Raw genomic sequence first — 15,072 nt, 5'->3', positions numbered from 1 at the left:
AAGACTCTGAAGTGTCTCATCTTTCCCATGCTTCCTTAAAGCAATGTGACTTAAAATTTACTGATCTTTTCCCCCAGGTGGGACGGGGGAGAAAAAAAGGGAACCAGAGGGAAGAAGAAATGTAATGTACACTGAAACTGGTTTTGGGTTCTGATGTCAGTTGTTCAGTTGGGGACAGTAAATCCAGTCAACTGAGATCTGTACAAACTTGAGGCTGAATCCTGTCATGCCACCTGCTGCGGTGCCCTTTATTTATTGTATCAACAAGTAAAACTTCCCTACAGAGAGCTGCTTGGATGTTGGAGTGCTGGGCCCTTCAACTAGCAAAGTTCAGATACCAATCACAGTGTTCCATTCACCTTAAAGACAGCTCTTACTTGTGAACTGAGTAAAGGATGCCTGCCATGCCTCAGAAAGTAGCAACTCTGTACAGCTCACTTTCCAATACAGTAGAGATGCTTTCTCTTTCAGAAGAGGAAACACCTCAGTCTCTGAACTGGGTTTGCTCTTCAAAGCAATTAAGCCTCTTCTCACAGTGGCAAGCTACAGTGCTTTAGATTTTTCGTGTTGGTGGCATCTGCTAGTAGCCGTTATAAAGATGTAATTGAGTGGGTAATGGCATTTCTGAACAATCAAATAATATATAGCAATTCAAGTGTAAATTGGTCTGAAACTGGTCTCTTGGGTGCCATTTCTGCCACATGAACTGCTTCCACATACAGATCTGAAGTGAAAACAGGAGTACTTTAAGCATGTTTGCATTACAATAGTGAAAAAAATTATTTCAGGCTATTGTTTGAGCACTAAAGCCACAGCAGGCTTGAAACACTGTTATACTCAGTAAACAAAGATTTAAGGTAAGGATGGCTATAGGTACAATGAAGTTCAATTCTCTGCAACTTATTTTCCCCAGGATAGAGACTGGCACTAAAATAGCATCCAGTCTGCTCTACTTTTCTTAAAAACTGCTCATCTAGTAGTTGTCCATTAGGAACTGATCCATTTGGTCTGCAGTATAGATGTGTATACTATATATAGATGTTGAAGAATGAGATACCATGACTGTTAAAGATACGATTCACATAATGCAAATATTTAATATGAATGTTGATGATTTAGCTTCCTTTGATATTAACAAATTGGAAACAACTCATATATACTGCATCAAGAATTAGAATGCCCGATTTTGGCTCACCAAATCATCTCAGAATTGTATACCAAAATACAATTTAAGTGTATTTTCTTTCCATCTTGATGAAACAACACCTGTGCCTCCAATTTAATAATTACTGGTTAGACTCTTCTGTTCCTTATTCAGAGGAAGTGTTCAGAGGGAAATACTGACTCTTAATTCATAACTTGACTTTAATGATGTTCTGATTTCAATCAACACTCTCAAAGACAGCTCTAGAATCATTCTCTAATGCTGTAGCTAGGCAATTCAATTGTAAAGACTAAATAACCTGCAAATCACTGGCTTTCTAGTCTGGGAAGTTCTCTCCTCCTTCTCACTACTTTGCATTTGAAAAACTAACTATATGGGAGATGCTTGAACTCTAGCATGAGCTTGCATTCACTCAGCTCTTAAGAGATACTGGATTAAAATCAGAAGCCTCTTGGTTAAATCTGTTGAGAACTCTTTCATGACTGATTTCTTTTTCTATTGGTAATTACCTCAAAGTTACCAGGCATGAGAATACCAAGGCTAGTGTTTTGCACACTCTGTTGTATACCTAGCCCCTTACTAAGAACTGAGACAGCTGGCACAGCCAGCAGCTTTGCTCTGCAAAGGAGAGACTTCAGATTAGAGACCAAAGCGAGGGAAGATGAGCAGAAAGCAAAATTTTCACTGATTTGGTGGCTGGACAGGCTGCCTGAGATGTCCATTTACCATTGCCATTATTGTTTGCTTTTATGACAGGTTCTGTTTCTGTTGTGGTGCAAAACATGCCTGAACGAAAATAACCAGCTATTTCTTAATTTGCCTGTTTTGTAGTTTTCCTTTAAATAGAAGGGCAAGATTCCACCACAGTAGGCAGTTACCCTTAGTTTTCATCATACTAGAGCCCGAGCTGGGCTAGTGTGGCATTGCTAGTCTGGATTTGCTGTCAGATGATGGAAAGGATGCAAAGCTCAAAATTTTAAATAAAAAGAACACTTCTTCCCTCAGGGAAAAGCAAGAGTTTAATACGGCTAATTGCTGTGCAAAAAAAAGATACTTTTTGCTTCCCCCTAAAAGAAAATCAGCTCAATTCCCTGATGAATCACTGCAGAACACAGAACAGTTATGCCAGATCTATACCTGCTCCTTTCCTTAACAAAGATCTCTGTTAAGCAAAAAGCAGGGAGTGGGGAATGAAGAATCAAAAATAAGGTAGAAAGGGGTGGTAGAAAAGAAGGAAAAGAAACTTCTATTAAGAACTGGAGTTCCTTAGAGATAGTTTGTCTTTAATGCTCTGATACAGCTGATTTCAGCAATGCAAAGACAGCCTGTATTTTCTTGTCTGCAGAATACCTAAGCACCTTTAGGAGGTATGCATTTTCTTTGGCTGGCTGTTTGTAAGGAAGCACTGCTGAGTGGAGGTGTAACACTAAACAGAAACATCAGTTACCTGTGTTACAAAAGGAAGAGGTGGGAATGGAGTTAGTTACAACGAAATGAGATGAAAGCATAAAAAAAAAAAAAAAAAAAAAAAAAGACCATTTCAGATTGTAAGTGCACTTCTGAAGCAGTGCTCCTGGGCATACTGTATTTCAGTGTAGATTGATCTCAGTGTGCAAGATTCTGCTCAGATGAGTTGAAGGTGCTCTTCAACCACTAAAACATATCCAGTACCCTATAAATCAGACCACAGCTTACACAAATTCCCCTCCTAATAGCTAACAATCAACTGTGGTCACTAGTGCTGTTGATCTGTTCCTATTACACTGCTAATTGGTGTCTGGTAATATAGATAGCAGCTATTCAATAATTTCAAAAGTCAAGAATGAGAGATCCTTAGCTGCCAGCTTCCTGAGCTGGAAGACGTGCTTATTTTTGTACCCTTTGGTTCTAGACTCCAGACACTGAACAGAAACTACTGCAGTTGAGACCAAGAGTATTCCATGCAGTTTGGAGGTTTCCATATTGATTTCTGCTCATATTCCAAAATAGCTACATCCTGCTGAGTCAAGGCCTTTCAGCTCTTGCTAGCAAGGAAACTAGGAGTACGATAATACTCCTATATCTCCTAACAAAGCCTGCTTCTAGAAAATAAGTGCTTTGATTGCAAGAGGGGCAAAGCACCTGCTTGCAACTACTGAAACAGAACAGTGACTCTCCCTTGCCATAGCTCAGAAACAGCCTAGGATTATGACGCACCATCAGCACTAACACACAACAGGCTGGAGGTAACAAAAAACTGGCTTTGGGCTGGAGATAAGGAGTCTGAGTAGGAGCACACAGGAGTAATGCTGGCTTGTCTGTATGTAGTTATTTCTACATACAATTAATATTGAAACAATTCATGCAGGTGCAGGTAAATCAGATTAAAACAGCAATTTGCAGAAACTCTCAACATGTGATATGCAACTAGACTATGAGAGAACAAAACCGCCTGCTGCATTTAGGATATATTTACAGGTTACTCCATTTTAAGGTCTGGCTTCTAATAATCCATACCAGATGGAAAGGTGTTAATCACTCAGTAGCAACTAGGTTTAGAAAACTTTTCATTCTTGGCACACTGTTTCCTCTCGCCCTAAGATGGATCAAGAACTCTAGTCTCTTGGGCACACATTCAGATTTCAGAGGAAGCAGATAACAGCTGGCTGTTATTTTTTTGCCATTGAAAGCACACAACCGTCTTCTAAAAAGAGCTGAAGTCTTTCCAACCTTAAAAAACAACTTAAACCAGTGAAATCTACTTCCTAGTCAGTTCACATTCCCATGTCTATAAACAAGTCCTTGTAGGTCTAAGAACAATTAAATCCACAAGTGAATATGAATGTATCATTTATTTGAAGTGGACAATTCACATCATTAAAAGTCACAGGTAACAAATTTTATCTGGAATTTGAATCAGATGTTTATTTTATAGTTCCCAGGGGCAGCTTCAGAGAAAGTTAAAATACAAAAGATAAGCAGCACGCATCACAATCAGATGCGGTTGAGGAAAAAACCTAAAATATGAACCCTCAGAATGCAATTTTAACAGCAAAAATAATAAAAAAAAAAAAAACCCTGACCTGGGATGAAAGAGATGGATCTTGAAGGCAATCCACAGAATGGCTTCTTCGATTATTTATTGTTAAAAAAGTATGCAAACCATGGCACAGGCTTTCAACTGCAAGGAAAAGAAAACCTTGTCCTAACATATTCATTGCATAAGTCTAAAGTAAATACACAGAAAATTTCAAGTAAAGGATTGTGGTCTGAAGTAAAAATTCCATTTCTTATTTAAAAAATAAGAACGCTATCTGTTTTTCTTCTCTCCATCCACTGGTTGATCCATTTCAGAGTCATATTGGCATTCTTCCACACATTTCTTAGGGAACCAGCCTCGTTCTCTTATTCCACCTTAAGACATGAAAAATTGCATTAACTTGGAACAGAACATGATCATTATAGAGGAAAAACAAGAGGACTGGAAGAGACATCAAGAGGTTACCTAGGTTTTCTTCTTCTCCAAGGCAGGACACGTAAGTCATTCCTAACATCACTGCCTGGGGATGCATGGATTCTCTCCAGTGCTCCACCTTCCTTGAGAAAATCTTTCCTAATATCCTATCTGAATCTTTCTGTCTATAATTCAGTTTCACAACTTCTCTCTCTACACACCAGGGACAGAAGCAGCAGCCAACCATTTTCTCTACAACACACTTTCATGCAGCTGATTACTATTTGTACATACCCTGGCTTTCTCCTGTCTCCTCCTCCTCTCCAGGTAAGCCATCCCAATTCTTTCAGCTTTCCCTTGTAAGTTTAATTTTCTAGTACTCTGAATATTCTCATTGTTTTCCTCTCAACCCTTTACAGTTGATCTTCCTCTTTCTTGAGATGGAGTAACTGCTTTTACTTGTGGCAGTATTTCAGCTGAATCTCTGCCAATGTTGAGTAGGATGGAAGGATTACTTCATGCATCTCAGGAACTATATGCTTTTTTATTTCTTGGAAGTGTTGACTCATCTTAAGATTACGATTGACTTTTTTCCTCAGAAGAACTGCTACTTAATCATTAATTTTATCTTGTTATAGTGCAGGTTGTTCTTCCTATTTATTAATAGTCGTATTCTATACATTCCTAACATATCTCATCCTATTTTTGAAGCCCAGTTCTCAAAAATGCCAATGTTATTTGGAATTCTAATCCAGCCTCTCTGTACACACCAAGTTCCCCACCCAGACCACATTCCACCTGATGTAAAAAGAAAAAAAAAAAAAGATGTAGTACAGATATCTCCTGCTAATCTTCATAATAAGCAGTGCAATACAAACTACAGAATACACGCTCATTTCAATGACTCATTTAGGTCTGATATTTGAAAGTGTGCATTGGGGTGAGCAGCCAAAGCATTTCTAGCCTGTGAAGGTCTTGGACCTCCCACAAAAAAAAGCATGGGCACTTTCAGTGTAGTGACTGTTGGCTGCCTCTCTTTTGCCAATACAGAATGTACATGCAATGAATTAACTATTGTTTGGAAGAGACAGCGGAATCCAATGCACCCTCTAGCAGGTAAAATTCTACCTCAGTCCTAAGCAGGAGGGCTAAAGTAAAAACCAAACATCTCACTGCAGATGGCTGTGATGTTGTCTCTCTGCGGACTGTAAGAATCATTAAGATCTTTGATAGCTGTAGTTGTTAGTCTCATAAATGCATGTCAAAGTCCTTGGAACTGATCCCAAACCAAAGACATAACGTCTCCACGTTTTTAAGATATACAAAGAGTAATCTCAGGTCTTATACATACATGGGGTGTCCAGTAGGAAATCTCAATGTATTTAAGACAGACCACTACTTAAATTTCAAAAAGAGAAATCATCATTAACCTCTTTAAAGTCCAAAAGTCTTAACTTTTTCTTAGACTATGAAGTGTTCTCCTTCCCACTCAACCTTCAGAATAGTACTAAATAAGTGTTCTTTCAGTTTGACAGAATCATTTAAATAAAGTTTATCAAAATTGGCAAGTCTACCTGATATAAGAGTAAAAACCACGGAGGTGGTTTTAGAGGAGAGAAAAGTTAATGCCAGTTATGGTCAGTCATAACACATTTTGAGAACTGAACATGTAGTACTGTCCACATCTCTAAAAACTATAAAACTGATTTTAATTTTCAGCAGAAGAAGTGAAAGTAACTGCTTCATACCATCAACAGCTGAGTTGAGAATCTTCTCACCATACATCCAGTGGCTGTGGAAGAAAGCATAAATAGGTAATTAGACGCCATAACTCATCTCAATAGTTCTCTTAACTAAACGTAAAGGTGTGGAGCCACTAACTTTAAGCCTCTTGTGGCTAAAATCAGATCCCCTTTACTCAGTGCAATTCTAGGTTCTTCAGTGCATGGTGTTGTGAAGAATGTTTGAACACCTTTGGTCACAGGGCAGCAGACACCACTGTAATCTTCTACTGCTCGATATCGCACCTGCAAGTTTGAACAGAACATGGCAATATATTGTCATAAGGAGTTACAGCCTTGATGACAAGTTTCATACCAAAAAAAATATCAAGAATTAAAGCATACTGTTAGATTTCAGCATAATGAAAATAGCTGTCAAAAGGGACTCAATTCTAAATCAACTGTTTAACAATGAAGCACAGGCATCTTTATTATCACATTTCTTACTATCTGGAAACTAAGGAGCAAATGCAGAGAAAGTTAAACATTAAGCTTAACTAAGCAGAGGTTGCAGCACACCGTGTGGAAACACAAATTTATGTTTAAATAAATCTAAAATTTTAAAATTTGAATTTAAAATTAAATTTAAAAATTATTTAATTCCCAAGTTTAAAATCAAGAAATAATCTCAGCAATTACTTACATTAACTTATATTGATATTTCAAAGTCATTTCAGACCAAACTTCACAAATACTTACGCTTCTTACTCGCTTGTCTGCTTTCTGTTTCAGTTGCTCTATCTACAAATGATTATAAATAGAAAGGCAGTGTTTAGTTTAAGAGGACTTGTGTATTCAACACAAAATGAAGTCAGGTATTGAAACCATGCAGCAAACATAGGAAATATCAATACCATTTAAAAGCACTCACAAAGGCACAACTTTTTAATCTACCAAAAATGGGAGAACATTTAAACGAACTCCTGTTTCTTAAGTATATGTATTACTAGTCAGTCTATTTATAAAGGAAAGGAGGCAATTGGATAGTGGGGAGGATTAATTTGAGATATCATTGTAGATCAATTACCGTCAAACTATACTGATGACAGCCATCTCTTACTGGCCAATCCAAGCCATCTCCCTCAGGAATCCCAGACCATGTAAACACTTGCTTGAAGTTCTTCCATTTGCTTCCCATGTCATAGGGAAAAATAAAGGTCTCACCTGTTCGGTAGTACTGGATTCTGTCTTTGGCCTGAAAAACAATTCAGAAATGCAGTACATAAAATCATACCCTACCAAATGCAACTGAGCAGCAAACATTAAGAAAGCCAGGTCATAAGCCCTGTATGGGTCCATGAAACCCGAAGGGAAACATTTGGAGGCAAGAGCAGTAAATTCCTGCTATACTAACCCAGGCTTTTAAAACTACTTACGACAATCATGACATTTAGAAGTGTGTCTGGTTTGGGTTCCGTCCTGTCTGTCTGTCCCCGACCCCATTTACCTTTAAGAACAGTCAGTTGGCTATAGTGACTAATCTGCTCCACACTCATTTTATGTTACGGCATTCTTTTAAGGACTGATGCCTGACTATTTCTCAGTTACATACAAAGACTTCCACTGCTCAGGATTCTTTGATTAATAATCATGAGTATAATTCAACCTTAGTAGTATCTATTCCACCTCCAAGAATTGCATATACAGGCATGCTCTGAATCGCCCACATTCTGCAATCATGAACTTGTCATTCTTTCAGTTACAATGACCTCTAGTGGAGCAGTCATGGAAGTAGTTTGTTCTCTTTGTTGCAAGAATGTTTTTATTAAACACTTTGGTGTTACAGTCTGCGTATGAAGGGTCATATTAGCAGCCCATGTTTTACAGTTAAAATTTTAAAGATTGTTTCAAATTCTACTGTATAGTTGTAACAGGATTTTCTTTCATTTATGTTCCATTGTCCTATTATTTAAAGGTCTAACAGGATTAGGATCCAGGTAAGCTAGATTCCATGCAAAGAAGAAGGCATTACAATACTTAGGTACTTATACACAGTCAAGTTCCTCATGATAATTTTGATATAGGATAAAGGAAAGACAAGAAGATAATAATGAAATGTTTGTGGACTTATACACAATAATCTGGTAGCACTGAACTAGCTTCTAAACATTGAGTAAGTTTTGCTTCCTCTAAACTTGGCTTCTGCTGCTTGGCCATATTCTGAAAAATCTTGCAAAAACCTCTACAAAGATATGAAAATCAAAAAGAAATGTAAAGGAGAGAAGATTAAGTATCATTATTTTCTAGTATTTCTTCTAAATCAAGAAAAGTCCTCCCAGGTTTAATCACAAGTAGGAAAGGAATAAAATCATGAGCAAAAACATGCCAACTAGAATGGCTAGAAGAGGCGGACAGAGGTACAGGCAGGCATAACGAGAAGCAAAGACAACTCAAGTTTCGGATGAAAACACATATTCCAAGTAGGTAAGCAAAGTCTCTTAAAAGCAATTACTTTTCTGTGTTCACACCAATTACCTCAAACAAAAAAAGAAAAATCTATGCAATTAAATGATTTCTTATCTATTTCAGTGAATTTCAGAAACAGTAAGGGAAAAGTTGTTGTATGTGTTAAGTCAGTGATGAATTGAAATGACACCTTTGGTTTTAATTCAGAGAAGTGAAAACAGGAGATTATTATTAAAAATGTTCTCCACATTTATCAAAGTACAAGAATATTGTAATTAAAGCTTACCTTTTCTTCAATCCAGGACTCGATTGAAGTTTTATTTGTCAAAATTACTTTCATCTAAAACAGAAGTGTTAGGTGAAATTAGCATTGATTTTCTGCAGATATACATCAGCTAGACAAAGAAAACTTCATTTAACAAAAATGTGCTTTAATGAACAAAGCAACTTTTATAGGTTTAACTGAAACATATTAAAAACATTCAAATGCTATCTTCTAGAATTACACACTTAAGGCTGTACCACAGAGTTATTTCAGCTTATGCTTAAAATGTGTATTTTCGTTCCCTTCCAAATATCTCAAACATTTAAAGCAATATATTGGGCATGTTTATATCTATTTTCAGGGACAGGAGCATGTACTCCTGAAATACCAAGTATTTTGTCTTTTCCAGAGAGCCCTGTTTTCTCAGTTCATTAGATGTTCACCTCCAACTTCTCCCATGCAAAATAACATAAAAAACCAGTGGTAACAACAGAGGGACTGGGAGAAAGCAACATAAACCCCTGTAAAAGTTACACAGCAACATAAGCTCTAAACAACTGCTCCTATATCAATCCTGAATTCTGTTTCTGCTCCACAAGCAGGCAAAATTCACAGCTTTTAACTTCTTTGTAAGAGAAGCCACAAACTTACCTGGATAATAAACAGCATGCCAACAGCAATAGTAGTTCCTAATGCCAGTCCTAAGGCAAATAAAGATGCAGCAAATGCGGAGAGTCCAAAGGGAATAATGGGTCGAGGGTCTCTTTTGGCTGCACTCATGTCAATCTTTACAGAACTCCACCCAAAAGATATCTGCAAAGGGAAAATATCATTCAGCTCCAGAACATTCCGACTGCTGAAACAAGTTACCAATAAGAAAACTGGCTTTGAAGGCAAATGTCCAACTTCTGACAGTAATCAGAAAAACCCCAACTTGTATTCAAAAGACTTTTCCTCTTCAGAAACACATTCTTTACTCGATGTAGGCCTCCTCTAGCTGGAAAGCTAAACCAAAATTGCCATCTTGCAAGCTCCACAAGTTAGGCCCCAAAACGGCAAAAAAAATCTGGACTCCGGTACATTAACAAAAATGCATTCACCAGTTTCAGACAGAAAATGTCTGCATAGCACAGCACCCATTTTCAGTGGAAACACTACAGGTTTTCCTCTGAAAGCTTTAGCAGATAGCAGTGCTCAACATTATTGCTCTGCAAATGCAACACGCAGCCCTCATCCGTTACGCTCCGTTGATGTTTTTAAGCTCTTCAGTGCAATCCCAAAGGCTGAAATCAAAGCTCACATCTTAACCATGGATCTGAAATAAGGGATGTATTCCAGAACAAGTTTTGCTTTTTGTTGCTGCAGTTAAACGTTTGCGTTTAAAAAAAAAAAATGCAACTTAATTTATTTTTAGCTCAAAAAATAATACTTTTTTTTTCCCTTGCAGAACTGGATCCAATTCTAAAAAAGTGGCAAGCAAAAGAAAATAAGTAGCATCTAACTTGTGTGTTGGAAATAAATAGCAGCTAGTTTCTGTGCCAGCCAAAACACAGCCTGTCTCTCTCTATATAAAGCACTACTCAGAAACTGTCTTTGGTCAATGCAAAGCTCTAGGAAACTCCCAATAATTATGACAAATAAGGGGGGGGGGGGGGGGGGGGGGGGGGCAGGGGAATGAAAGAAAATGTAAACAACTTTCTCTGGATCCTCCTCCAATTAATGAACATAATTCTCACAGGCAGAGAGCAGAACTCAGAATATATGTTGAAAGAATAACAAGGAATTCCATATGCTTCTTCTCAGGAAACCGAATTGTCTCATACTTTCAGAGATAAATTATCCATCTGACTTAGATAATATTTTAAGCATTTAATTATGTTTTCTTACTCTGTTGTAAAGCTGAGTGTACATAGTCATAACAAATATGAAAGAAGCGTGAATACATCCCAGTGGAGCTAAGAGAAGAAACAGAGTGAAAGATGCATGATTCTGGTATCCACAACAGTTGTTTATCCAAGGACAATGGTGATCCATCTTCATGACACATCTGTGAATAATAAATCCTGATTAATACAAAGTACGTGTATGATGTTTTTAAAAAAAACTCAAAGAAAAGGACAGCTAACTTTCCACTATTTACCCTCCGTTCATTTATTTAAACCCACCGATTTCTGGCAGATCAGCCCAGTAGTTTCTTTTTCTGGTGCTATTCAGAACGGTATTTCATGTTGTAGAGTGATAGAAAGCAAAACAAAAAGCACTCCCAGATCCTACCCTCCTTAATTACCCTTCTTTTTCTTTATTCAAACTTGCTAGTTGCTAATAAACACCATATTCCAGAGCCAGGAGATAGAGGCCTAGAACAGGATGTGTAAGAATAACCAGCACAGTAATTCAGCGCTAACATTACTGCCAATTTTTTAAAATAAGCACACCAGGAAAATGAAATGTCAAATCCCCTGCAAACTACTTGTAGAAAGAACATATGAAGATACATGGACAGAAGCGTGTTAATGCCTCTTTCTTTTCAGCAGCAGACCCTCTGAAAGTTTCATCAATTGCTACATACTGACCTCAGACCACTGTTAAGTTCTTTTCAAAATCTATTTAACAAGTGTGAACACCAAGAGATACTCTTGTATTCAAAATAAAGCTGGTTATTTTGTCATAGCTTACAGGTGCATAAAACCCACCTGACAAAAGATTTGTCCACATCCGAAATTGCACTGATTTAACTTAACAGGTGTAAAGGTCACCAATTATAATGTTGCAATTCACCTGTACCAAACCTGAGTGATAAACAAAGGACTAAACTGAACAAATATCCAGCTCGTCTGAATAATTGTTTTGGAACTACTGACCTCATTATCTTTTAAACTAGTTCATTCCCCATAGGAAGTTCAGTTTCTCCCTTGTAAAGAATTAATTGTTCTGCATTACCACATGCTCAACTACCACTGTACAAGCTCTTGAACACATAAGCACAAGTGTTTCTGAAGAAGTTCCCAGATCTTAACTAGAAACCTCACCCCATTCAGGTGGGCCACAAGAAGTGACTCATGCACTGAAACTTGTCACAGCACGGAAGACTTTCAGCGATGGTTTAAGTTATTAACTTCATTGCAAGAGGCTACGTATGGGATGAGTTACTTTGGCCAGAGATGAGGGGGCAGAAAATCCTTAAAGCACATCAGCAAAATGATTTGGAGAATGTGCTGCAGTTTCTTCTGGTTTATTTCACAAAAGATAAATTATTTAAAGAACCTGCTTCTGGAAACGCACCCGTCAGGATCTGCTGCTGTTTTCTACCAAGTCCTCAGTGTAAAGATTCTCACTCTAGGAAAAGAGCCTAATTTTAAAACTTGGGATGATGCAGCCAAATTACAGCACTGCTCTACAGTTTCAGTCTCTCCTTCCTAAAAGCACACTGACTGCATATCTTGTGTTTATAAAAATAACAAATGAATGCATACATTGCAGTAACCTTTTACCATGTTCTCCAATAGTCCTGCCCAGTAAACCCAAGAAAAATGCAACTACAGCTTGGACTGCAGACAGCTGAAGGGGCTTGCTTTTTTCAAGCTGCACTAAATTCCAGTGCAGCTATTTAAAATAAAAGCATCCTTTACCTCAGAACAAGTCTATTGGTAGACTTAACACATAACAAGGCACAAACTTTTAAAGTTGACCCAAAAGGCTTCACTTAACATGCAAACTCTCCTCAAAGAAGTCCCACCAAGCTTTAGTGAAGACTAAAGAACAGTCCAAAATTTCCCCTCAAATCAACATTTAATTCCCATTTGGAAAGAAAACAGAATAGGTGTTTCTACTCCCTGAGCAGGTGAATGCCTGGACTCAGAACTTACAAAGGACTGAAATATTTTAAGGTATTTATACAAGGCTCACTTCCCTGACAGTACTTCAACGTTTTGTTAATAATGTCAAGAAATTTCTAAAAGGAACTGATTACAGGCTAAAAAGAAAATGTTAAGAACAGATTTATTTATTAAGCTAAAACACAGTAAAACTGTATAGAAAAGCTATCACTAGAAAGTAGAAATATTTGAAACAGGTATAGTGTTCACATGGAAGTCTTTCAAAAATGCACAATACAAGACTTGGAAGAACAAATTACATTAATAGCTCATCACTAGATTTGAAGCTGCTTTTATATGGAGTTAAAACAATTTTAAAGACAGTACCTGTTACACTTTCGACAGTGGTGTGAACGTGGTGCCTTGTAAGACTGACACACTTTACAGTATTGGAGATAGATGCAATCCTGAGATTTTTCCTTTAAACAGAAGAACAGGTGTGTTAGACGCGCACATAATTCTACTGGCAATATGTATCTCGGCACTTTCCTAACCTAAGCATCTTTGCTTTCTTCTGACAGGGTGTGTTTCATAACCCAACCCTATTTAATGGTAGGTGGTGAGGAGATGAAAAAAAAGAAAAAAAAATAATCTCTTGGCTGTCAGCACACCCATCTCCCACAGTTGAAAGTGCTGCTGCTAAAAAAACATAAATGGTTCTTCCATTAGGAAGAGTGACTGTGCAAGTAGGGTTTCATAGTGAAGTTCCAAGAGTGAAAAACAGCATGATGCCTTTGTAATTTTTTTAAAAAGCTTATGTACCTTGTCTCTCCGTTTTATGCTGTGAGCCAGTCTAGGCTTACTACTAAGACACAGTACAAGCATTAATGTTCAACTAGCTCTTGTTTGTCACTCTCCCTGTCTTACACACGCACACACACCAACGATGATGGCAAGGTGGGAGATAAGAGACTGTAGACAGCAAGTAGTAATAGCGGCCAAAATCTTCTCTTCACCAAGTGGAATACCCAGTCGTCCTGCCAGGACTACATCAGGATTGCCTTCTCACTAGACTCTGTCCTGATAAATATTCCACAAGTAGAAATGTGATTATTACTAATCTTTGTATCATGCCACTGGAACACAAACTCTGGCCAGCTGTTGAGACACCGAACCTGTACCATTCTGGTCCCTGGCCACTACTCTTCCAAGGAATTACTGAAGGAAAGGAAATGCGAATTTCTACCTTGACTTATAAAACTGCGTCGAACACACGACAAACATGTAACTTTCCAACTCACATAAAAAAAGATTAAATTTGCTAAGTGAACTTCTTCTAACCCCTCATACTAGCAGGAGAGCCTTCCGTGCAACAGCACCTGCAGGAGCATGTGGATAACCTTGAAGTTCTCGTTCCCCGTACTCGGGGCTGGCACAGGGGCTGCAGCCGGTAACGCGGCGCTGCCGCCCGGCCCCAGCCCGCCGCAACCGGCCGCATGGGGCCGTGCCGGGGCGCGCTGGAGGCGGCGGCAGAGCGGGAGAAGCAGAAAGCGGAGATGTCGAAACGAGATAAGGAGAGAGAGGCCCGGCCTGCGGGGCCGGCTGCATCCTCCGGGGAGACGGGGGAAACGGCGGCACCACGGTACGCGACCGGTGCTGCCTCCCCGGCCCTGCGCCCAGCCCCGCCGCGGGGCGCCCCCCCCGCGCCTCAGCCCGGCCGTGAGGCGATCGAAAGCCAGCGCTTACCGGCGTCCACCCCAAAGGGACGTACCCCGGGCCGACAAACATGGCGCTGAAGTAGTTGTAGAGGATCATGACGGTCCAGTTGAGGAGCATGATGAAGTTGACGCTTCCCCCGGCGGTGTCCAGAGGCCAATACCACAGCGCGGCGTCCGCCATGGCGGTGGCGGAGCACACGGCCACCACGGCCAGGGCTACCAGCGGCCCCCAGTGGCACAGCCGCCGCGCCCGGCGCAGCCCCCCCGGCCCGCCCATGATCGCTACCGCCGCCGTCCCGCCGCCGCCGCCGCTCCGCCGCCGCGCATGGCGCCCGCCGCGCTCAGCCCCGCGCCGTCCCACCGGCCGCAGGGAGAGGGAGCGCCGCGGGGAAGGGGAGGGGAGGCGGCGGGGCCCGCCGGGCCTCGGCCCCGCCCCGCCGGCCCGGGGAGGCGGGGGCAGCGGAGCCCGCGCTCGCCTCCGCCCGCTGG

The 15,072-nt window shown here is 39.8% G+C and overlaps 1 protein-coding gene across 1 annotated transcript; it reads right to left on the bottom strand.

Annotated features, from left to right (window-relative positions):
• Positions 1 to 3,977: 3,977 nt before the first annotated feature.
• On the bottom strand, positions 3,978 to 15,026 carry ZDHHC6 (zinc finger DHHC-type palmitoyltransferase 6). Its single transcript, XM_056352807.1, has 10 exons — positions 14,612 to 15,026; positions 13,253 to 13,344; positions 10,938 to 11,097; positions 9,702 to 9,863; positions 9,072 to 9,125; positions 7,407 to 7,574; positions 7,079 to 7,120; positions 6,480 to 6,625; positions 6,347 to 6,390; positions 3,978 to 4,558 (listed from the first exon to the last, which is right to left on the bottom strand). Exons 1-10 carry the CDS (start codon positions 14,858 to 14,860, stop codon positions 4,455 to 4,457), a joined length of 1,221 nt encoding a protein of 406 aa, XP_056208782.1. The 5' UTR covers positions 14,861 to 15,026; the 3' UTR covers positions 3,978 to 4,454.
• Between the last annotated feature and the right edge of the window lie 46 nt (positions 15,027 to 15,072).

This window comes from Falco biarmicus, chromosome 9, assembly GCF_023638135.1.
Source record: "Falco biarmicus isolate bFalBia1 chromosome 9, bFalBia1.pri, whole genome shotgun sequence".
NCBI classification, from domain to species: domain Eukaryota; kingdom Metazoa; phylum Chordata; class Aves; order Falconiformes; family Falconidae; genus Falco; species Falco biarmicus.
Note: the sequence above shows the minus strand (reverse complement) of the source record. Positions and strands in the feature narration are given on the sequence as shown.

Excerpts from the sequence above, each read along its gene's own strand:
- ZDHHC6 (XM_056352807.1), bottom strand. The coding sequence starts at position 14,860 with ATGGGCGGGCCGGGGGGGCTGCGCCGGGCGCGGCGGCTGTGCCACTGG. Across the intron at positions 13,345-14,611 it reads TCCCTTTGGGGTGGACGCCG|GAAAAATCTCAGGATTGCAT; the intron begins GTAAGCGCTGGC and ends TTCTGTTTAAAG. Across the intron at positions 6,626-7,078 it reads CAGACAAGCGAGTAAGAAGC|GTGCGATATCGAGCAGTAGA; the intron begins GTAAGTATTTGT and ends TCAAACTTGCAG.